We start from the raw sequence: 24,305 nt of genomic DNA, 5'->3' as shown, positions 1-24,305 counted from the left end.
ATAATCTCAGCACTCAGGAAGTGGAGGCAGGAAAATTCCAAGTTCAAGGTCAACCTCACATTTTGGATCCTATTTTTAAAAAAAGGTTTAAAAATATAAGCAGGTGGGCTGGGGATTTAGCTGTTTCCACTGCCTGCCTAACAAGCTCAAGGTCCCGAGTTCTATCCTCAGTACAAAAATAAATAAATAAAAGTGGGTAACCACGTCAAAGGGGCACAAGAGCGAATCTGAAAAAATAATCTAACAAAGCTGGGATAATTTGAGCAATAAAATTACTGTAATATTTGTTATGGCTTAGATCTAAAATGGCTTCATGCATTGATGAGTTCAGTACTTCATGTGCTATTAGGAGGTGGGGTCTGGTCCAAGGCCAATTGCTGGGGTACAATGACCTGAAAGGGTATATTCTCGACACCTGCTTTTCTCTTCACTGGCTGCTTCCTGGTTGCCATGCAGTGAGCAGCTCTCTTCCACCAGGCCTTCTAAGATGCTGTTTCTGCCTTAGAGTGAGCAGACACTGGACTGAACCCACTGGAGAGTGAGTTTAAATAAACCTTTCTTCTTCAAGTTGTGGGTGTGTTATTTTGTCCCAGTGACAGGAAAGTGACTAATACAGTATTAAGATTTTCCTCAAAAGCATAAATAACCATGAGTCCATACTGGTATGATAAATGCGAGATGAGGAAAATCTCTATTGCAGAAGATGATTTATTCACATACTTGCTTCCAAAGAACAGTGTGGCAGTTTCAACATCTAGTGTGGGTCCTTGCTTTAGTAAGGATGAAAATTAAAACTAAAGCACAGATTTACAGGAAACAAACGGCTTTCATTGGAAAGTCAGAGGAAAGATAGGAAAGGACTCCAGCTTGAGTATCCGGAGGAGTGCACACCCACAGAACAAGAGGCCAGCTTTTATGATTAGCAGCTGGCTTGGGGTCTGGTGGTCGTTACCTCAGTCCGTTTCCTAGCTTTGGAATCCTCACGGTTTGAGAGGCAGTTGCATTTCCATGAAATGATTGCTCAAGGTGGTTTTCAGTCCCCAGGTGACCTTCAGTTTTGGGTGATGACTGGAGAATTGTGGGTGTAGTTGAATGTCCTTGTAAATCTCTTACTTTGGTGTCCTCACTCTTTAGATGAGAATATATAAATTCAGAGCTAATCAGCCTTGTTTTGCCAACTTTTAGACAGAGGCTCCCTAAAAATTAACAGACCTATATGCAGAGTTGAGAAATCATTTGATCCAAAGTTTTACAGTAACAAAAGAAACAAAATGAAGGTCAGGCTTTTGCCAGGCGTTGTGCAATTACATGTAAACTGAGGAACTAGAATTTGACCCTGATATCTTAGCCAGGATAGCAAAAGGCGAACACCGCTTCTTCCGGGTGCGAAAAGCCCAGACACTACACCCAGCGCGCATGTCCGACCTGGCGCGCACGCGCCTGTGGCTGGAGCGGGGCGTGGCGGCAAAGAGTGAGGCGGAGCCAGCCGCAATTCCCACGCCTAGATTGTGGGCGCGGCTGGCCCGGTTCCCGGAAGTAGTGTGTACGGGGACACCTCAGGGCGGAAGCTGTGTAAAGCGAGAGGCAGTGGTGTTGCCTGGGCGGAGACGCTGCTGCTGTTGCTAGACTACGCAAACTAGCCTTCGTCACTTCCTCAGCCCGCCGGCTGCCCACTCCTTAGGCCGGAACAAGGGTGCCAGGATCCTGAGTAGGCTCAGAGTTGTCCTCCGAAGTCCAGGACAGCGGCCAGCCGGGCGGCGGGAGTCGGGGCCACGCCACCTGCAGGGAAGAACCCAATCCGAGGCAGGAAGATGGCTGCAGACAAGCCTGCAGGTAAGGCGGCGGGACGCGCGGGGGCGGGCAGAGCCGGCGCAGCGGTCGTGGCTTCCGTGGGACGAAGGAGTGGAGACTTGGCGGGCACCTCTACTTTGGGCTTGCATTTGTATCTTTTATCCCCTACCCGGGCTTTCGCTGACGGGAGTCAGGGTCACAGGTCCGGTAGTTTTCTACTTGGGTGCAATATGAATCCACAACTGACCGCCTTTGCTCTGGTCTTCAGCATAACTTTGGCCTAAATCACTTACATGTATTTTGCCCCTTCATAGACTCTGCGACTACCCAGTGGGATTGGCAGACCGAGGAAGGTCATCCCGGGGCGCACCTTGCCTTAGGGTCCTGTAGCTCGGGTCGGAATGCAACTATGCTGTTTCGGGCACCTGAAGCTGCCTCTGGTCTGTGAGGACCTGTGGAATTTAACTTTGTGGCAACCACGCATTTAAATACGCGAGAAGCTGCAGTGTCTCTTCTTGTCTGTGCTTTCCAATAACTTCGTTTAGCACCTGTTTTTCCCTCGTTCCTCATTATTAACTCCTCAGTCTGGATAATTTTCTGTATGAATTGTTTACCTCATTCCTAGAATCTCCACCATTAAGGAATACAATTCTTTCCAGCCTACTTCTACGAATGACTGGCACATGACTTGCAAGCAGTTAATAGTCTCTGTGGCATCCAGGTTTTATTGGAAGGAACTGAGGTGAAAGGATTTAGAAGTGATCAACACACTTTTTACAGAGAAAATTAATTTGAAAAAAAAATTTCATTGTGCCGTGAATTTTAATGGGTCTTGATCTTAACAACTGACAAATGAACCTCGATTTGAAATTAAAGTGAACCAATCCTGGTACAAGTACAGAATAATAAATTATTAGAAAGAGATCAGCGATGTAGCTCAGTGGTAGACTGCTTGCCCAGGATGTAAGAGGCCCTCTGAGTTCGACCCTGACACTACACACACACACACACACACACACACACACACACACGCAAAATGACTGGAAAATCTCAGTAATCTGCTAAGATGACAAAAGGTTTAGAAAGTGAGAATGCTATGGAATTTTAGATAGATTGGTCAAAGAAGCCCTCTGGTTAGGTGAGACTTGAGCAGAGAGCTGAGTAAAATGGAAGAGCCATATAGAATGGGGAGAGGAGGATCAGAGGCATGTCACAGGCAGGGAACAAGCATAGCTTGTCCAAGATTGGACAAGGAGATTACATCTTTAGGACAGTGCCAGGTATACTATGCCTCCTTCACCACCCATTGCATTTATTTGCCTGGAACCAACTTTTTAGACCTGTAACCCATCCAGTTTTCAAGTCCTAACTTAGTTCTTTCTCTACCTATCTTTTCATTTCATTCACAACGCTTGAGAGTAGGCGCTATCTTAGATGTTGAAATGAATAATGACATACTACCTGCCTTTGAGGACCTGTTCTTCAGTCCGTTAGTGGTAACAGACCTATCGTAGTTGTAGTCCCATTTGGTAAATGCTGTGCAGTATTTATAATTGAAAAATATGGTTCAGAGTTTGTAAGAAACTTTTCTGTGGTAAAGTTCAATTGGTATAAAGTAGATAGTTTTCAGTGTGATTTCCTTGAATCTCTCTGCTCCATGCCATCTCCATTTCAACTAATGTGGTTTTTACCTTATCTCCCAATATGATTTATTTCACATTAAGTCGCCCTTTGTGTGTGTGTGTGTGTGTGTGTGTGTGTGTGTGTGTGTGGGGGTGGTATTGGGGAGTGAGCCCAAGGCTTTCACATGGAGCTGCCTTTTCTGCCCTTTTTTGAGACTGGGTCTCACTAAGCTGGAAAGTTAGCCAAGGTGGGCTCCAATTTTCTATCCTCCTGCCTCAGCCCCACAGAGTGCTGGAATCACAGGTGCTGGACCTTTAGTTCAGTGTTAAAATGTTTACCTGGCATGCTCAAGGGTTAAATCCTCAGCACTAAAAAAACGAAGGTAAATGACCTGATCTTGTAGGCTTAAGTGAAGCAAGACTAGAAAACAGAAAATACCTAGGGCTGTTAAATTTATATTGTGATATTAATGTATTCTGTAAATGCTTCTTTGCCAGCTACTACTTTACAGTGGACTAGAGACAAAGGCAAAGTATGTGTCTTAGCGGAGTCTTCTGTTTAGTATAAAAGATATAAACATGTAAGTAAAATAAAAAATGTGTATGATTTAAGGTTGTGGTAAATACTCTGAAAAAAAGAAAAATAAATGTGATGGCCTGGATGTGGTTTGAGTGTGTCCCTCAAGACTCATATGTTGGAATCCTGATCTCCAAATCAGAAGTATTAAGATATGACACAGGAGGCAGGGGTTATAACTCAGTGGCAAAGTGTGTGCTTATCACGCACGAGGTGCTGGGTTCAATCTGAACAAAAGGGGTGATGGAACCTTTGTGAGGTGGAGCCTAGTGGGAGATGATCATGTCACTGGGGTGCTGCCTTTTGAAAGGACCTTGGTTGTTCTGTGAGTTACAGAATTGCAAGCCTGATCTGACCCTGTCTGGCTTCCTGTCCTGCTGTGTGCTTTCTGCCTCACAGATGTTCTTTGGCTGTGATGCTATCTGTACAGGAAGCCCCTGACCAGACTTCATGGACTTCAGAGATCATGGACTTTCAGCCTTCAAAACTGAACTAAATAAGCCTCTTCTTTACAAAATACATGGCCTCAAGCCAGGGATTTAGCTCAGTGGCACTGCGCCTGCCTCACAAGCACAAGGTTATATGTTCAATCCCTGGTACCAAAAAAACAAAAACAAAAAAACTTTTTAAATATATGGGCATACATGTATCTGTATAAAATACACACCTCTGTCTTGTCATCTATACATCAGAGAGATGAATAAATATGTTGTGCAGCACTGCCCTGCTATTTGCTTTTGTCAAGGTCCAGTAAGAAATCTGCATGATTTGGATTTTTTTCAACTTTTTATAGCAAATCATTTCATACATATAAAAAATTTGAAAAAAGAAAGTGTCCGTGGTGGCTCATGCCTGTAATTCCAGTATTTGGGAGGCTGAGGCAGAAGGACACATATTCAAATGTAGTCTGAACTACTATTAGTAGTTCAATAATAGCATAGACCCTATTTCAAAAGAGAAAATCCATATACCCATTTCATAGCTCAACAATCATTATGTTTTGCTATATTTGCTTCCTTTATATTATAAACATCAGGACACTTCATTTCTTAATACTTCAGTATTAAGTATGCATTTCTTTAAAAAAGGACATTAACAGAAGCACAATGCCATTTTCATACTTTAGTTAATGTGTTCAGTATAGAAAACTGTTCCCAGTGTTATTCAGAAAATATGCTTTTAAGCTATGCTTTTTAAACCAGAATGCTATTAAGGTTCATACATTTTATTTTATCTCTTGAATTTTCAATGTATTTTTTTATTTTTTGACAAAGTTTTGGTTTTTTTTTTTAAGAGACTGAGTTTTTTTTGCGGGGGTTGTGTTTGTTTTTTCTCCTTGCAGAAGAGTCTTACTTTGTGGTTCAGGCTGACCTTGAACTCACTATGTCCAGCCCAAGCTGGACTTGAACTCTAGGTGATTCTGCCTCAGCCTCCTAAGTACTGGGATTACAGGTGTGAGCCACCACACCTGGCTGAGTCAGTTATTTTATACACACCCAACATTCCGGATTGGTCTGATTGTTTCTTCCTGGTATCCTTTAATTAGCTTCTTTATCTCCTGTATTTTCATGAATTGAAATTTAGGATTAGGTTTAACATATTTTATATGTTATTTATGTTACTTATTTTTAGGTTTAATATGGTTAACATTTTCAAGATACTTTGCATGTGATATTATTCCCTGGCCCAGGAAATGTTCTAGGTTAAGCACTTTACTAAAATTGAACAAATAGTAAATTTTTTCAGTAGTTAGAATTTTTTTCTTTGAAGGTGTTTAGCTTTGTGAATGGGCTCAAATATGTGTAACAGCCCTTTAAAATAACACCTTAAAATAGAATAAGATGCCTAAGTTGATGTAAAGATTTGGAAAGAAGGTAGGCTTTTTGAATTTGTGACTTTAAAAAATCAAGTGTGTGTTTGTGTGTTTTTGTGTGTGTGTGTGTGTGTGTGTGTGTGTGTGTGTGTGTGTGTGTATTAAATCTAAAGTAGGGCTGGGGAATTGGCTCAGTGTTTCCACCGCCTGCCTCACAAGCTCAAGGACCGGAGTTCAATCCCTGGTACCAAAAAAAAAAAAAAATCTAAAGTAAATCTCCATCATTTTTATGCATTAAAAACTGCTCTTAGGGCTGGGCATGATGGTGCATGCTTGTAATCCTATCAGTCGGGAGGCCAAGGCAGGAGGATCCCTGCAAGTTCAGGCCTATCGTGGGCTAAATAGTGAGTTCAGGTTCAACCTAAACTACATAGCAATACCCTGTCTCAACAAAACAAAACAGAAAAGCTGCTCTTAGGTGCACTCGCCAACAGTGACAGCTTCTACTTTAAAATGTACTGTTACTGTTGATTTAAATTTCTGTTCCTCTGTTTCGGTAGTATTAGACAAAATATTCATGTATATAGCATTGCTGGTTATGAATGGCTTGTCTTTCAGGCTTGAGAATATGTCTTGTCCCATTTCTCAGCTTCTCTTCTCCAGTCCAAAATGGAGGGAACATGGTTTATAGAACATAGCTCCTTTGACCATGTGTTATTTCTTACTGCTACGTAAAAATCAACCATTTATATGTTTGGAGATTATTGTTGTTTGGTACTGGGAATTAGACCCTGGGCCTTTACACTGAACTACATTGTCAGCCCCTTTTTCATTTTTATTTTGAGACACTAATTCACTGTGTGGCCAGGCAGGTCTTGAGTTTGCCACCTTCTTGCCTCAGCTTCTCAGCATGTGGGATTACAGCTGTAGACCACGACCCTTTACTGTGTTGGGTTTTGATGAGTGAGGATTATTCTTCAGATTGAAAGCACATGTGAGGTGTTTTAACCTCAGCTACCTGGTGACTTTAGCGTGCCTGATTTTTTTGTTGCTGTTGCAAAGTTTTTCTTATTAAAAACTTTCCTTCATGAAGGCATCAGTATTTTGTGACAATAAAAACCGAATTCCTTTAAAAAAAAAAACTTTCCTGAATATTATTAGGGCTACATTTTGACAGTGTAGCATGCAGTCGTCCTCCAATCAGATTTGAATTGCTAATATTCTGTTTTGGAATGTGTCTGTACCTTCAGTTAACTGACTTTTTCAGTTTTAAAAAAGCAGCGCTTTTCTTTCCTACTTTGTTAAAAGCCTAAAAGGCAACTGTTTGGCTAGAAATGAAGTCTATTGGCTTAAAGACTGTCAAGGTGTGTGGGTCAAAGAGTTCTGTACACCTAGCAGATCAGGCATGTTCATTAAGCCAAACTAGAAGGAAAGTCAGGCTTATGGATGAACGGTCACATGTGCTTTCAATTGGCAATGGAGACTGCTTTTGGACAAATAAAGACATGTTGTGGAATTATGTGCAGACTCTCTCTGGTAAGAATTTAGCAGTTGCAATGATTGTTTTTTAAAACATTTGGGAAGATGATTACAGCCGGGCATGGAGGAGCACCTCTGTATTCCCAGCACTCAAGAGACTATGGCAGGAGGATCACTGCAAGTTTGAGGTCAGCCTGGGCTACATAGTGAGTTCAAGACCAGCCTGAACTACACAGCAAGTTCCTGTCTCAAACCAGAAAAATAAAGACAAAGAAAAACTGATTGAAAAAGTTAATGCCTATCTCTTAAAGAAAATTGAAAAATATACAAAAACACAGTAAGGAAAAAAGTAATAGTCCCATTGAGGTTTGTTTTTGTTTAGAAAAAGAAGAGTTTTACCCTCAAATAGCAGAATTAGATAAAGTAATGGCTTGTAAGCATGTGGATGAAAGTTTATGGAGACCAGTCCTCTGAAATATATGCAGAAATGTAGATATTGGAGTCTCTTGTCAGCTTTAGTGGCTAGCTTATTTATCTTGAAGTTGGCTTCTGTCCTTTCCTGGAGGATTTTGAGGGACTTTCACATTTCCTAGGGGATGATGACAGCAGTGCCTACATGAGCCACTCTGCTTTTAGTGGAAAATAAAAGCTTGGTAAACTGTAGAGTATTTCGTCTGACCTGTATTTCTGAGTCACTCTGACAGGTGGGCCCAAAAGTCCCATTAAAGAATTTTATTTAGAAGAAGGGATGGGAATAAGTTGATGTCAAACAAAGACTTGTTGACATTTAGTTTAAATTTATTGCCTTATGTGGGAAGATAAATTTCTTAAATGTTTCTAAGTTCTTCTTTTCCCTAGAATCTTAAATGATAAAATAAATATATAAAATATATTTACGTTCATTGTTAAAACTTTATGAATCAAAGATTCTGCTTCAATCTAACAATATCTTTTTTTCTGGGTCCCTAAAATCCCATGTCACATTTTTAATGCTGTTTTTACCTTCCCCTGAGCTAGGGTCTTGCTAAGTTGCCCAGACTGGGCTTGAACTTGTGTCCTCCTGCTTCAGCCTCCTAAGTAGCTATATAGGCATTTGCCAGCACACCTGGCCTATGCATTTTCTTAAATTTTTATTTTATTTTATTTCAGTACTGGGCACTGAACCCAGAACCTTTACACTGAGCTATACCCCAGCCCTTGGTTTTGTCTTGTTTTGTTTGTTTGGTGTGTGTTTTTTGTTCTTTGTTTTGAGATGGGGCCTCACTAAGTCACTAAATTTCCAGGGCTGAGCCCTAATTTGGCAGTCCTAATGCCTCAATCTCCCAAGTAGCTAGGATTATAGGCATATGTGCTGTGCCTTGCATATACATTTTAAAGTAATTGATACTTACTATTTTTGAATACCGGAAACATTTTGCCAAACAGGTATTTAAACAGTTTATAACTTTGCAGTCAAATTCACTGTAATTGTTTTCCAAACAAAAACTGTTAGCTGGATGGCACACACCTGTAATCCCAGGACTCTGAGAAGGTAAAGCAGGATGATCCAGTTAGATTCCAGCTGGGGCAATTTGTCAATTTAGACCGCTCTTTCAAAATAGTAGACTTAGTGAGCCCCTCTCTCAAAATAATAAATAAAAGGGCTGAAATGTAAAGGCCCTGGGTTCAATATCCAGTACCAGGAAGAAGCCAAAAACAAATAAAAACAAACCTATTTAACATTGTCTTTTTAAACTGGTAAACTTTCTCTATTAATTTATTTGATTTTTCTTGTCTCTATTTGGGCTCAGTTCTTATCTTCATGCTAAAGAATTGAAATCCTCATTTAATGATCAGAAGTAGCGCTTCTGATAGCCCAAATAGCAGAATGCCCTTTTCCCCCTTGGTCCTGGGGATTGAAACTAGGGCTTCAGGCTTGCTAAGCACATGCTATACCACTGAAATAAAGGCCCAGCCCCAGAATGCCTTTTTTTTTTAAAGATAAGTCTTAAGCAGATTCTCTGAAATACAAATTATATTATGTTCTTAGTATATATGATAATTCTTAAAGGAGTGTGCATTCTTCTAGTGGTTTTATAGTGATACAAGGAGCTGTTTCATAATCAAGTCACATTAAATCTAATATTCTGTGTTTAATTTGTATATTTAAAGGGCAAATATAAGTGTATTTTAAAAAGTATAACTCCAAGAATCCTTAGTTCTGCCGAAATAGAAGGTAGATAGGAACTCATATTTTTTAAGATCCCCAGTAAAGGACAGGCCAGAGGATTGCAAGTCAAGCCTAGCCTAGGCAACTTAGCAAGACCTTGATTCAAAATAAATAAAAGTTAAAGTATGGTGGCACGCAACTGTATCCTCAGCACTCTGGGAGCTGAGAGAGGAGAACTGCAAGTTCAAGCTCATCCTGGGCAACTTAGTATGACCCTGTCGTAAAAATAAAAAAGGCTGGTCATGGTGGCATATAGTGAGTTCAATGCCAGTCTGAACTACATAATGAAACCCTGTCTCAAAAAAACATTCACACCCATAAATTAATTAATTAATTTTAAAAAGGGCCCAGGAAACATTTCAGTGTTGAGAGAACTCTAACCTTGGCACTTTGGTAGTTTCATAGAAAGATGAGAAGTAGGAACTGGGGTGCATCTCAGTGATAGAGCTTGTGCTTAGAATGCTCAAGGCCCTGGATTAGATCCCCTGCAGAGAGAGAAAGGGCAGGAGGGAGGGAGATAGAGATTGAAGTCGTGACAAACTGATTGTACCACTTTCATTTCTGAAGAACCGTAAAACTTTTGTGTTTGCAGATCAGGGAGCAGAGAAACATGAAGGGACAGGTCAGCCCTCTGGGATCACTGATCAAGAGAAGGAGCTGTCCACCAGTGCTTTCCAAGCCTTCACAGTAAGAAATGGCCTCTCTTAAATCTGCTCACATTAGGACTGTCAAGTATGAATTTGTTCACTTGAATTTTTAAATTTATAATTTTTGTTCTATATTAATTCAAGAGTTAAGGTTATAGTGAAATAGGTTTCACTGTAAAACAAAAAAGCATTTAAGAGTTTAACTAAATATGGTGAAACAAATGGAAGTAATTTAAGCCATTCTCAAGTTTTTGTGTTTTCCTAAATATGTTTTAACTCTCATACTGTTGTTTTTTTAAGTCTTTTAAACTTGTAAATATGTGGGTTAGTCTTTTCATTTCATTACTGTTAAATTCTTTGTCTTGAATGTACTATAAAGTGGAATCCCAAAAGTTTGTCAGAATTATAACCTTTCTGACGTTAAATGATATGAAAGAAAACTCTTACTTGATTACTAGAATATATGCATGTAAGCAGAAGAATTGGATACTTGCATATTCAAAGTGAATTTACCAGAAATTAAAATTTAGAGTAATTATATTACTTTTCTTGGCTAGTCTCTGCTATTTATACTCTGCTAGTAATATACGCACATATATACCAATATATCTATTATATCTACATATATATGTTATATGTGTCAATGTCAGAGAGTATTAGGGAATAAATATCCATATTTTTAAATTAATATGAATATTGCTTTATCTAGTGACTTCAATTAATGTGTTTAGAGGAAATATCTTTTTAAGAATTTTTAAGGTAAAGATGAATGAAATTATTTGGAAATGTTCTGAAAGCTGGCATGTAATTTTGTGTGTGCTTGTCTGGTTTTTGTTTTTGTTTTTTTTAGTCTGGAAATTATGATGCCTGTCTGCAACATCTTGCCTGTCTACAAGATATAAACAAAGATGATTATAAAATAATTTTGAACACAGCAGTAGCTGAGTTTTTTAAAAGTAACCAAACAACAACAGATAATTTGAGACAAACACTTAACCAGCTGAAGAATCAGGTGATACATAAATTAATTTAACTATAAAAATTTGTTATGTTAATTTGTGAAAGACAAATAGCTAAGGAAAGTAAATGTAATCTCATCTGTTGATGGCACAATTTCTGATGTATCTTTATTTATACTAATTTTGTTTGTATAAAATTATGATTCCAGATATGAAAGGTATGTTGTACATGTGCGTGTGTTTTTTCCTATTGTTTTTAATCAACTTGAACAGAATAGACTCATGCCAAATTTGAGTGAACTTTGGAGTTTGAAGAATTTAAGTAGAAGTGTATAAAGAACCTTAGCTGCTGAGATATACCTTGTTTATGTATATCTTGTAATAGCTTGATTGTCAGCAGTATTATTAGGTTGTTTTAGCATTTTGGGCTAGGAGATGGTTAATTAAATTGGAGATATTCTGATTTGAACAGGATATTGTTTTATTCTATTCAGAACAGCAACATTCCTCACATCACAGGACTAGATCTTTTCTGTTGGAGAGGGCTAAGATGGGTAAAGCTCTCAGGATCACCTGGCAGACTGGAAGTATTCCTGTGTGACAGGGCTCTGATGAGAACCTGTACACAACATCTCAGTAGACCCACAAAGCTACTGTACTTTTTCTCATTTTATACGTGGGAGACCTTGAAGGACAGATAGTATGTAAATTGTCCAAACATGCAAAGCTCTTAAATAGTAAGAGCTACAGAAACCCAGTTCTGTTTGGCTTTGGAGCTAGCACTTTTAATTACTGCTTCATGCTGTAGAGATTCTGGAGACCCTTCTGAGTCCCTGACCTATAGTCAAAATTATCTTTATACTCCACCTACTATCACCCTAAAATAAGAAATAGTTAGAAATAAGTGATCCCTTTGGGCTCTTCATAAATCTTTGTAGGACTAAGTTTAAACCCTGTTAAAATTCAACAGAATGGCAATAACCAACATTTATTGGATGCTTCTTGATACCAGATTCTTTATTAAGTAACTTTTATTCCTTATTTCATAAAATCCTCACTTTCAACCGTTGGCATAATATTTGCTGTTTCAGGGTTGGGTTGTTTGGTTTTGGGGGTCTTGTTTTGTTTTGCTTTTGGGTTTGTTTGTTGTGTTTTGTTTTTGCTGTAATAAGGATTGAACCAAAGGCCTTCTCAATGAGCTATATCCCAGCCCCCCCTTTTTGTTGTTGTGGTCATTGTTTGTTTGTTTTTGGCACTGGGGATCGAACTCTAGACCTTGTGCTTGTCAGGCAGGCAGCACAACCACTGAGCTAAATCCCCAGCCCCAGCCCTTTTAATTTTAAAAATTTGAGACAGGGTCTTAGTAAATCACTTAGCTGCCCAGACTGGGCTCAAACTCATGATCCTTCTGCCTCAACCTCTCCGGAGGGCTGGGATTATAGGTGTGTGCTGCCACCCCTGACTCGTTATTGTAGTTTCAAAAGTAGGGTTCAAGAAGTCTAATAGGGGCTGGGGATTTAGCTCAGCGGTTCAGTGGCCTACCTTGCAAGCGCAAGGACCCGAGTTCAATCCCTGGTACCAAAAAAAAAAAAGTCTGATAGTTTAAATTTACATTGCTAATGAAGGAGGAGCAGGGTTTGATTTAACAAAGCTGACCCTTTAGCCTATTGTAATTGATTTAGTCTTCATCGTATTTCAACATTTCTCCAGTATTATTGCCTGTGACTGTCTGGAATTTTAGAATCAAAGGAAAGATGATGTTTGCTGACATCTAGTCCGTGTGGCCTGTGACCCCATAACAGTTTCTTTTAGGACAAATTTCTTTGGCCTTTGAGCAGAGACTTCTGCAAATTCCCTGTTAGGCTAAGGAACTCCTTTTTTAACTTCTTTCTCCAGCATTTACTCTTATTTAAAGTTGGCTCTGTGCCTTTGAGCTTGAGTTTCCTACAGTGTTTGTTTGTGTGTTTCCTGGCTCTTTTAAGTCATACTTCTGTTCATGGTCATGCCGTGGACACACATTACCAGCCTATCCCACCTTTATTAACTTAGTGTGTTTTTGTTCTGGCTGGAGTAGTTATTTTGGTGAAGCATAGAAAATGTGGCAAAATGGAGTGGAGCCCAGAAGCAGAGTGCTTGCCTGACATTACTGAGACGCTGGATTTGAACCCCAATGGACAGAAAAGAAAAGAACATGTTGTAAAGTTATTCACGTTGTAAGTTAGTCCATGGTGAATCCAGAACAACTAATCTAACCCCCCATCTTTCTTAGCTAAAAAGTAATTTTTAGTTTATTTTCTCTCCATTATATAACTACAAGAACAGAAGTTGCCTTTCTCTGAAACTGGGATTTTCTGTTTAAAGACACCTTTGTTTTCTTTCTTAATTTTTTTTTTCTTTTTTTTTTTTGAGTATGGGGGATTTACTGGTAAGCACTCTACACTGGTTGAGCTACATCCCCAGCCCATTTTATTTTTTATTTTGTGTCAGGGTCTCAGTAAGATGCCCATGCTGGCTCAGATTTGCAGTCTTGCCTCAGTCTCCCAAGTAGCTAGGATTATAGGGGTGTATCACTACACCCAGCAGGCTGTTATTTTTTTGTTTTGTGGTACTGGGGATCAATCTCAGGACCTTGTGTTTACAAGCCAGATGCAGTGTCACTGAGCTAAATCCTGGCCCTAGCTATTATTTTTAATGTTTAAATTTTATGTTTTTATAAAAATGTAATAAGTTATGCATAGTGCACAACTTTTGCGGGGGGAGTACTGGGTGTTGAACCCAGGGCCTTTACACACTGGTCTATATTCTCAGCCCTTTTCTTTTTTCTTTTTCAGAGACAAAGTCTTGCTAATTTGCCTAGGCTGAGCTGGTGCTTGTGATCTTCCTGCTTAAGCAGTACTGCTATTACAGGCATGCGCCGTCCCACTCGTTTGCACAATATTTTTATGGGAAAAGTCTTTTTTTTTTCTTTTTTTTTGGTATCGGGGATCAAACTGGGGTCCTTGTGCTTACAAAGCAGATGCTGGAACCACTGAACTAAATCCCCGGGCCAGAAAAGTCATTTTGAGCCAGCTCCCCACAGACCCTTTTGTGACTCATGAAGCTAGAAAGTGAGGCTCTCAAGTCAGAAGCAGTATTGACAGGTAAAACAGAGAAGAAAGTCTTTACAGTAACAAGGAAGAGATCTTTGCCTGGTTCTAGGTTCTTAATAAAGTCCATCAAAATGTTTTACTTAACAGAAATTTAGTCTTATGAAACAAGTGAATGAAAAAAAATTCAGTATGTATGTGAGAGTAATTAAAAAATCTAGATGTACTGTTGAAAAAGTCAAATAAGAAATGTTTGTCTCTCCTGGAGTGTTGGCACATGCCTGTAATCCCAGCAGTGAGGGGGAATCACTAGCCAGCTTGGGCAAGAGTGAGTTCGAGGCCAGCCTGAACTACATAGAGACCCTCTCTCAAAAGAACAGAAAGAAATACTGCCCTAGCCTGGAGATATAGCCCAGTAGTAGAGCACTTGCCTAGCTTGAGGCCTTGGGTTCAATCCCCAGCAACTCAAAAGAAAAATATCAGCCAGTGTTCCCGTTTATTCATCTAAATTCTTTTACTTTTGTCCTTAATTGCCTTACTGTTGTTAGAACACATTCTTTCCATTGATTATTTTGTAGGTCCACTCAGCTGTTGAAGAAATGGATGGATTAGATGATGTTGAAAACAGTATGTTATATTATAATCAAGCAGTCATTCTTTATCATCTGCGGCAATATACAGAAGCAATAGCAGTTGGTGAAAAACTTTATCAATTCATAGAACCTTTTGGTATGTTATCTGTTGTGAAGTCCTTATATTCTTATACTGGCAAATTTCTCTGGTACTAACTTCAGCATTTGGGAGGCTGAGACAGAAGGATTGTTGTGAGTTCAAGGCCAGCTTGAATTACCAAGTAGGATCTTGTCTCAAAAAAACAATTTTTTTTTTCTCTAGTACTTTTACCTAAATAACCTAAAGCAAGAAATGATATGTCAGTATTTAAAGGAAAAACAAAGCTGTGTCACCTTTCTTAATGCTTAGAAGAGATAAAAGTTTATGACATTGGGGCCGGGGATTTAGCTCAGTGGCACCATGCCTGCCTTGAAAGCACAAGGTCCTGAATTTGAGCTCTGGTACTAGAAAAAAAAAGTTTATGACATTTAGATTGACCCAAGTTTTCTTTTAGTGTCTCTTCCTACCCATTTTTTTTTATTAGGAATACTTTTGGAAGGGCTTAATGATTTTTCTTCACTGCTTAAATATTTTCTTAGTGAGCTGGGTCCTTTCAGTGCACTTAAAGAAGAGCATTTTGGAATGTTAGAGGGCAGTGTGGATTATCATTTTCATCTGTTGCCTAACTGAAAGTATAAGACATAATTGTAGAGAAGATATTGTAGAACTGTGTAAGCTTTTTTATCATCTTACCTGGCGTACTGGTGCTGGTCTCAAGTAGAAGTAAGAAAGGTAAAGGCGGACCTGGGGTTTGGCTCAGTGGTTCTGCCGCCTGCCTTGCAAGTACTAAGGCCCAGTTTGGTCTCCGGTACCAAAAAAAAAGTAAAGGCAGATGTCAAGAGGAGCTAATGAAGCAGCAGAGGGAAAGCTGAACCCACAAAAGGGTATTAGAGGGGCTGTTGGCATCCAGCCTTCAGGCAGACCACTTTCATTTGTAATTTGCATTTTGTCCTTCTCTATATAATTCCTTTCAAAAATTAGTAAGAATTTCAAATTGGTGAAAGCCTGTTTGCTATGTGCTTACCACAGGACAAGTGGCAGGGTGTGATGGCACCCTGAGGTGCTTTGGAAAGAGTTTAGGATCCTTTCTTGCTAAGAGCTATTCCAGGGAGTCATTTTGAGGTTCTTCTTTTCTTTCCCTCAACCTTAAGGGCCTGGTGATTGGACAGGCAGGACAGGAGAGACATAGGTAAGATGTAGAGCTAGTAACTGGGAGCCAGGGATTTAGCTCAGTGGTTCCTCTGCCTGCTTCACAAGCACAAGGTTTCGAGTTCAATCCCTGGTACCAAAAATAAATAACTAGTAACCACTTGCTTCTGTGTAGCTAAGGTCAGAATTGTATCCCAAGTATTGTTCTTCTGTAAAGCTACTATGGTTTTTTAGAATTCCCCCAAATAGTTTATAAGACCTCATTCATTTGTACCATGGCTGAACAGGATATAGCAATCACTATAGTCAGTATTCAAATTGATTTGATTTTTCTTATTTTAAAAAAATTATTAAGGTAGGTTCTTATTCTGACTTTTACTACTTGGAATCTTTAAAAGATTGTATCTTTATAATAGTACTTTTAGCTTCATAGCAAAATTCAGAGAAAGGTACAGAGATGCTCCATGTGCTTCTTCCCCAACAATAATCTCCCTCTTGTTACCAGCATCTCCCATTTTGGTAAATGTACATCAGTATACTTGTTATAACATTTCATAATCACACAACATCCACGCCTTACATGAGGGCTCACTCCTGGTGGTGTGCATTCTGTGGGTTTGAATATGTATATCTGTTATAGTGTTATACATTGAGTGTTTTCATTGCCCTACAAATTCCCTGTGTTCTGTGAATTCATTCCCTGCTTTCTTCTCAATCTATGATTTTTTTATTGTCTCTGGAGTTTTGCCTTTTCCAGAACACTAAAGTTGGAATCATATTTATTCTGATCCTTCATTCAGCAGTATTTATTGGGCACAAGGGCCAGTGCTGTGGACCTGATACTTCTGGGATGTGGTGATATAGCAGAGAACAAAACAACAACTTTAACCTCATTAAGCCTGTATTCTAGTGGTAGAGAAAACACAATAACTATACATTGTGAAGTAGTTTGAATGCTGTGAAGTAAAGCTAAAATTGTTTAAGAGGATAGAGATTAACTGAGGGTGTTAGTTTTAGATATGATAATCAAACAAGGCCTGGAATGTGTCACTATTTAAAAAGAGATGTGACTAGCTGGGCATGATGTAATATGCCTGTAATCCCACCTACTAGAAGGCTGAGGCAGGAAGTTCACGAGTTTGAGCCATGTTCAATGTAGTGAGAAAGAACTGGGGATGTTGCTAAGTTGTCTCTGGGTCCAACCCTGAGTACTACCAAAACATAAAAAATTAAAATTAAGAACGAGACAAAAATTAAAGCAAAAGGAAGAGAGATTTGAATAAACAAAAGAGATAAGTCATGCGATTCTTTGGAGGAAGTCATTCTAGCTGGGGATTGTGGTAAACGGCAAGGACCTGAGGTGAGCAGCAGTGTTTGATGAGAGCAGCAGCTGAGGCTGTTGTGATTGGAATTGGTGGGGGAACTGTAGGGATAGTGTGAGAAGTATTCAGCAGCAGGACTGGTAAAGCACTGTAGCCTAGGTAAGGACTGTATCTTGAATGTGGTCAGAAGCTCTTGGAAAGTTGGCTTTAAATAGAGTCTACTCTTTTTTTTTTTTTTTTTTTTTTTTTTTTGGTATCTGGGATCGAACTCAGGACCTTGCCCTTGTGAAGAAGGCAGTGGATTCTATTCTTTAAAGGCATGAAATTTTCTCTTCTTTATTACAGCACCTGCTTTGTTTTTGGTACTGGGGATTGAACTCAGGATCTTGAACTTTCGAGGCAGGCAGCAGAACCACTAAGCTAAATCACTGGTCCTAGCTTCTTGTTTGAAAGTAAAAGAAAATCATTTGTGTCACACAAAGCTACCTTTCCTTTCTTTGTGGGGCCCTTCTTTCTTTGAAGGCTTCCTCTGTATTTCCCTCTTGGTTGTCTGTTTTCTGATACACTGCAGTCCACACCTTGCTTCTTTTGCTTGTGTAATCAAATTGTTTCTTTTTTCTATCTCTGTGATCTAGAAAGGAAATCTATTGAATAGAGTCATAGACTTTTTTAGAATTAGAAGGAACCTCAGGAGATACTGTCTTCTAGCAGATACAGTACAGTATTTTCCCACTTTGCAAGTCAGCCAGCTGATGTCTAAAGAGTTAAATAGATGTGGGTGTGGTGTGCACACTTGCAGTCTCAGCACTCAGGAGGCTGAGGCAGGAGGATTGCCACTAGTTCAAGGCCAGCCTGAACTACATAACAAGATTCTGGTTTAAAAAAAAAAAAAATTGTGTGTAAAGATCACACATTTAGTAAACAACAGATCTACTAGAATCCAGGATTCTTTCCATATAAAATAATATTCCTCATTACATGTGCCAGTGTTTAATAAATATTATACCAAAGAAGGTTCAGTCATTGAATCCCGGCTAGGAGAGGCCTTGAGCTGTCTCATAGAGTGACATTGTTAGTGTGACAAATTACTTTTACTTGTGGATCTAGGTGATAAGCTTTCATTTGAAGATTTTGGGTTTTGCTCTTTAAAGCTTTGTATGCTTTTGTGGTCTGAGATGTATGCTTCACTTTGGATTGTGACTTTCTGTTTTTGTTTTTTTTCTCCCTGTCAGAAGAAAAATTTGCCCAAGCAGTGTGTTTTTTGCTTGTAGACCTGTACATCTTAACCTACCAAGCTGAGAAAGCTTTACATCTTCTTGCTGTCCTAGAAAAAATGATATCACAGGGTAACAATAACAAAAATGGAAAGAATGAGGTAAGTATTCTGAGATAATAAGAGTAAAATTTAAAAGTATGATTAATATTTGTGGTCATGAAATCTTTTTTGTGGTATAATTCACATAAACTTTTTTTTTTTTTATTATTATAAGTACTGGGGATACAATTTTCTTTCTATCTGATGTTATCTAATTTCAAAAAAAATCTAGATACTGCAGCATTTCAGAGATGGAAAGATGTCTGCGTCAGCAATGGAAGCTATTTGATTAGAAATAGAGTTCCACTTGGGATTACAGGCAAGTGCCTCCACCCAGCTTCAACAGTATTCTTTTTGTTGTTGTTTGGGTTTTTTTTGTTTTGTTTTGTTTTGTTTTATAGCAGGGATCCAACTCAGAACCTTGCACTTGTGAGGCAGGCACAGTCCCACCGACCTAAATCCCTGGCCCATAAACTACCATTGTAAAGTGTGCAGGTCTGCTGTGCGTGGTGGCACACACCCTTAATCCCAGCTCTTAGGCAACTGAGGCAGGAGGATCACCGTGAGTTTGAGGCTAGCCTGGACTACATAGGGAGATTCTGTCACAAAACAAAACAAAACAAAACCCCCTAAAACATAAAGTGTGCATTTAAGTGGTGTTTTTTGTTTTTGTTTTTGTTTTTTTAGTATACTCACAGAATTGTACAACCGTTATCACTATCTAACTCCAGAACATTTGTATCACTTCAAAAAGAAATCCTGTACTTTCTGGCAGTCACTCTCATCTCCTCCCCACAACCTGGCAGCAACTATTCTATTTACCTGTCTGCAGATGTGCCCAGTACTGGCCATGACATGTAAATGGAGTCAGCTACTCCATTGTGGCCTTTTATGACTGGCTTCTTGAACTTACTGTGATGCTTTCAAGTTGTTACTGTGATTCTTCATGTTGTAACATGTACTTGATCCTTCTTTCATGTATTCTATCCCTTTTATGGCTGCAAATACACCACATTTTAAAAAATTCATCCATTGATAGACATTTAGATTTTCTTTCTTTGGTTTTTTAGTTTTTGTTTTGTTTTGTTTTTTTGTTTTTGCTATTGTAATGTTTCTCTGAACTTGGATATACAGATTTTTATGTGGGCGTGTTTTCAACTCTGGAGTATATATTTAGGGGTGAAATAACTAGATCATACAGTAACTATATTTAGTGTTAGGAGAAACTACCAGACTGTTTTCCAAAATGGCTGCATTATTTTACATTCTCATCAGAAAATTGCAAGGATTAGAATTTCTTCATGTTCTTGGCAACAGTTGTCTTTTTTTTTGGTACCAGGGTTTGAACTCAGGACCTTGCGCTTGCAATGCCAGCGTAGTGTCACTGAGCTAAATCCCTGGCCCAAAAGTGTATTATTCCCTACAACAAAACTAGCCCCAGGGTCGGGGATTCAGCTCAGTGGTTCCACCACCTGCCCCACAAGCATAAGTACCTGAATTCGATCCCTGGTACTTTAACAAAAAAATAGCCCCAGAGGTAGATTGAAAGACTAGCATGTTTGGGGGGCTTTTTTGTATGTTTGTCTGTTTGTTTTTGGTACTGAGGATTGAACTCATGACCTTGCATTGTGAGGCAGGTATGGTGGCCCTGAGCTAAATCCCTGGTCCTTGTCTGTCTTTTAAAAAAGTTTTATTCGCTGGGGATTTAGCTCAGTGGTTCCACCACCTGCCTCGCAAGCACAAGGACCCATATTCGATCCCCGGTACCAAAAAAAATAGTTTTACTCACCTTAAAGGTATAAGAGTATCTTGTTATAGTTTTGATTTGTATTTCCCCAATGACTAAGATATACACTGAGCATCTTCTCATGTATGAAACGTTTTTACAGAATGAGAAGGTTGGAATTAAGACTAACCCATAATCTAGTTGGGTGTGGTAGTATGCACCTATGATCCCAGCTACTTGAGAGGCTGAGTCAGATTTGCGTAAACCTGGGTGGCTAAGGACAGCCTGAGGAGCACAGCAAGACCCCATCTCCAAAAAAAAGAAAAGAAGAAGAAAAAGAAAAATCCATAATCTAGATACACAGCATTGTTTTCATTAGGGAAAGTTTTGTCATTAAAGTTCTTCATACATTTATGAAGATTAAGCTTCATTCTGCTTCATTATGTTCTGCTTAAAGGAATATTTACAGGAAACAGATTGTCGATACCTTTCTGCCTGTGTAAATTCTTGAGGTTAAAACATAAGTAAACATCTAGCATATTTTACTTTTTCACAAGTATGTGTATAAAAGGGACTGAATAATTTTAGTTGAATAATAAGCATTATTCTTACATGCTGTGTAGTAAGTTAATATTTATAACTCAAAGCTTGGAATATTTGCTAAAATATAATTTAGTTCAGATATTTGTATCCTCTCCTGAGTACTAAAGTGACAAAAATGGAAACACTGCAGTTCTTGTTTTCAGGATCTTGGGTGGGAAGGGATAGATTATTAACTTGTAGACATAGAGGGAAGAGATTAGGGAGTGTTTCAAAAGTGCTTGGATGTTTGATTTGGGCCTTGAATAGTCTGACGGATTCAAAAAGGAAAGCTAGAGCAGAATAACAGTCCTGTTGGAGAAAACAGAACAAAAGAGGTAAGTGTCTGGTGTGCTGAAGACTTTTCTGGTAACAAAATGAGCAGTACCTGAGATGTGTAATGGAAAGTAGTAGAAGATGCAAACTGCAACATCAGTATGGGTCATGGCTTGAAGAATGTTGACTGCTTTGTTAGGAAGTTGGGATTTGATGATGTTTTTAGCTGAGAAAGTTTTAAGATGCCAGTGACGTGATCTCTTCTGGGTTTTAGAAACATAATTTGAGCCTGGTGAGTTAATTCCAGCCCTCAGAAGGCTGAGGCAGGAGTATCGCTGTGAGTTCAAGGCCAGCCTGGGGCTACATAGTGAGGCCTTATCTCAAAAAAGTAAATAAATAAAATTAGAAATATACTCTGAGTAAATACCCATTCTTCTTAAAAGAAGTTTGTAATTATGCTCAAATGTGAGCTTCTGCTGAGTAGTTAAGTTTCCTGACACCCACTCCAGATTACTGAACCTGAATTTCTGGGAATGGAACCTGGGATTATGCATTTTGAAAATACTTTGTACATACTCATATATGCTCACTAGCAAATCAGTTATGGTCAAAAATGTTTCATTTTAATTAACTTTGTTTCACCATCCTACAGACTGGTAATAATAGCAACAAAGATGGATCTAATCATAAAGCTGAAAGTGGAGCTCTGATAGAAGCTGCTAAATCAAAGATACATCAGGTAGTATAATCTCTGAAGGGCGGTAATACCTCATATGTATTTACTTGTACTGTAGTTTAAATAATGAAGCAGTGTGATCAGTCATTGAAAGGAGTATATAATTCAAGGCATGTATATTTATTTGTCTTTCACAGTATTGTACTTTAGAAGTACATTTACCATAATCCTAGTGCTCAGGAGGCTGAGGCAGGAGGCAGGAGGATTGTCTTGAGTTGAAGGCCAGTCTGAACTACATAGTTGAGACCCTGTCTCAAAAAAAACAAGAAAGAGGACCAGGGATTTAGCTCAGTGGCACCGCACCTACCTCAGAATCATAAGGTCCTGATTTTGATCCCTGGCACGGGGGGAAAAAATACATTTATCTTTCTAAATATATTTTGATTTAAGATATTAGTGCAATATAATTTCAATTGTTCTACAAAACATTGATAGAAATGGCCTGGGGATGTATTAGACAATAAAACCAATTTATGATAACCTTGTGCAGATAAGAATTTGTAGGATTTGATTTTTTTTTTTTTTTTTTTTTTGTGCCAGTGATCGAGCTCAGGAATTACGCTTGTGAGGCAGGTGTAGTACCACTGAGCTAAATCCCCAGCCCAAGAATTCATAGGATTTTTGCTCAAAACTCAAGTATAAATTTTTTAGAGATATACTCTGAGTGACACCCATTCTTCTTAAAAGAAGTTTGTAATTACCCTCAACCATATTTTTTAGTATTTTAAAGTATATCCCAAGGGCTGGGAATTTAGCTCAGTGGCACTGTGTCTGTCTTGAAAGCACAAGGTCCCGAGTTTGATCCCCGGTACCAAAAAAATAAATAAAAATTAAAGTATATTCCAAGAGGATAGTCAAAATAAGATATTTGAAATAATTTTAAACTTATTTTTGCAATTAACTGGTATAGCTATTGTAAATATATTAAATTTAATTTCCTTGGCTGGAAAATAGAACTTTCCCAGAAGGACATGAACCATACTCCTTACATATCAACATTCTTCTTTGACAGTACAAAGTAAGAGCTTATATCCAAATGAAGTCCCTGAAAGCATGCAAAAGGGAAATCAAATCGGTCATGAACACAGCCGGAAATGTAAGTTTCTTCTAGGCTTTTGTTTTTCAGTTTGTGGTATTCTTATTTAGGCTATGAGTATTTGTCATTTTTAAACAGTTTATTTTGTGCTGGGTGTGTGATTAAGTGACAGCGCATGTGCTTAGCATACCCAAGGCCTGGGTTCAATCTCTCATACCACATAATTTATTTTAGTATATAACCTTTATTATCAGATATAAATCTTGATATTATAAAGTTCAGAAGTAGTAGTCACACTCTGTCTATAAGTTAAATATATTTTTCAATTAAAAATGTAACAACTTAGACCAGCCTGGGCTACATGGTGAGTTTCAGGTCAGTCTCAACTACCTAGTGAAACCCTGTCTCAAAAAAAACAACTTGAGCTGGGCTTATAGGTTGGTGGTAGAGTGCTTGCCTACCATGCATGTACAAGTCCCTGAGTTCAGTACTCAGCACTGCAAATTTAAAAAAAAAAAAAAATTTACTGTCTGGTATAGGGCACATGCCTATAATCCCAGCACTCTGGGAGGCTGAAGCAGGAGGGTTACAAGTTCAAGCCTAGCCTGAGTAAATTAGCAAGACCATGTCTCAAAATAAAATAATTTTTAAATGGCCTGGGGTTGTAACTCAGGGATGAGGGAGGTGCTGGGTTCAATCCCCAGTATCCCCCCCACCCCAGCCTCCCCAAAAAAGTGTCAGTTTTGAAAACCTTTGTTTCCTCCTGACCACAACTCTGGGCTATGCATGAGGCAGATCAAAGGAAGAACTAGGATTTAGAAGGAAGGAAAGCCTTAAGCTAAAATGAATAAATAATGTGAAGGAATGCCTGTAATCCCAGCACTCGGGAGGCTGAGGCTGGAGGATCACTCTGAGTTTTGAGACCAGCCTGGGCTGCACAGTGAGTTCCAGGTCAGTCTCAACTACATAGTGAGTCTGGGCTATGCATGAGGCAGATCAAAGGAAGAACTAGGATTTAGAAGGAAGGAAAGCCTTAAGCTAAAATGAATAAATAATGTGAAGGAATGCCTGTAATCCCAGCACTCGGGAGGCTGAGGCTGGAGGATCACTCTGAGTTTTGAGACCAGCCTGGGCTGCACAGTGAGTTCCAGGTCAGTCTCAACTACATAGTGAGACCCTGTCTCAAAAAGCCAAAAAAGAAAAAGGTTTGCTGCCTGTCTGGCAAGCACAGTTTCATGAATTCAATTCCCAGTACCAGAAAGCGAGAGAGAGAGAGAGAGAGAGAGAGAGAGAGAGAGAGAGAGAGAGAGA

At 38.9% G+C, this 24,305-nt stretch overlaps 1 protein-coding gene across 5 annotated transcripts in view; it reads left to right on the top strand.

The window, feature by feature from the left end:
- Positions 1 to 1,536: 1,536 nt before the first annotated feature.
- Cnot10 (CCR4-NOT transcription complex subunit 10) overlaps positions 1,537 to 24,305 on the top strand; it is a 71,255-nt gene continuing 48,486 nt past the window's right edge. The window contains exons 1-7 of one of the 5 annotated variants that reach the window (XM_033756984.1): positions 1,537 to 1,833; positions 10,084 to 10,178; positions 10,989 to 11,150; positions 14,762 to 14,912; positions 18,559 to 18,701; positions 21,875 to 21,961; positions 22,971 to 23,054. In XM_033756984.1, the coding sequence (XP_033612875.1) occupies positions 1,812 to 1,833; positions 10,084 to 10,178; positions 10,989 to 11,150; positions 14,762 to 14,912; positions 18,559 to 18,701; positions 21,875 to 21,961; positions 22,971 to 23,054 (744 nt within the window). In that variant the 5' untranslated portion in view covers positions 1,537 to 1,811. Of the gene's footprint in view, positions 1,834 to 7,106; positions 7,340 to 10,083; positions 10,179 to 10,988; positions 11,151 to 14,761; positions 14,913 to 18,558; positions 18,702 to 21,874; positions 21,962 to 22,970; positions 23,055 to 24,305 lie in introns of those variants that run through there. The other 4 variants (XM_010629646.3, XM_010629643.3, XM_033756983.1 and 1 more) reach the window with 4 other exon arrangements.

Source organism: Fukomys damarensis, unplaced genomic scaffold (genome assembly GCF_012274545.1).
Source record: "Fukomys damarensis isolate Sample0158 unplaced genomic scaffold, DMR_v1.0_HiC HiC_scaffold_28, whole genome shotgun sequence".
Lineage (NCBI taxonomy): Eukaryota > Metazoa > Chordata > Mammalia > Rodentia > Bathyergidae > Fukomys > Fukomys damarensis.
The sequence above is the reverse complement of the archived record's forward strand: the minus strand, read 5'-3'. Positions and strand labels throughout refer to the sequence as shown.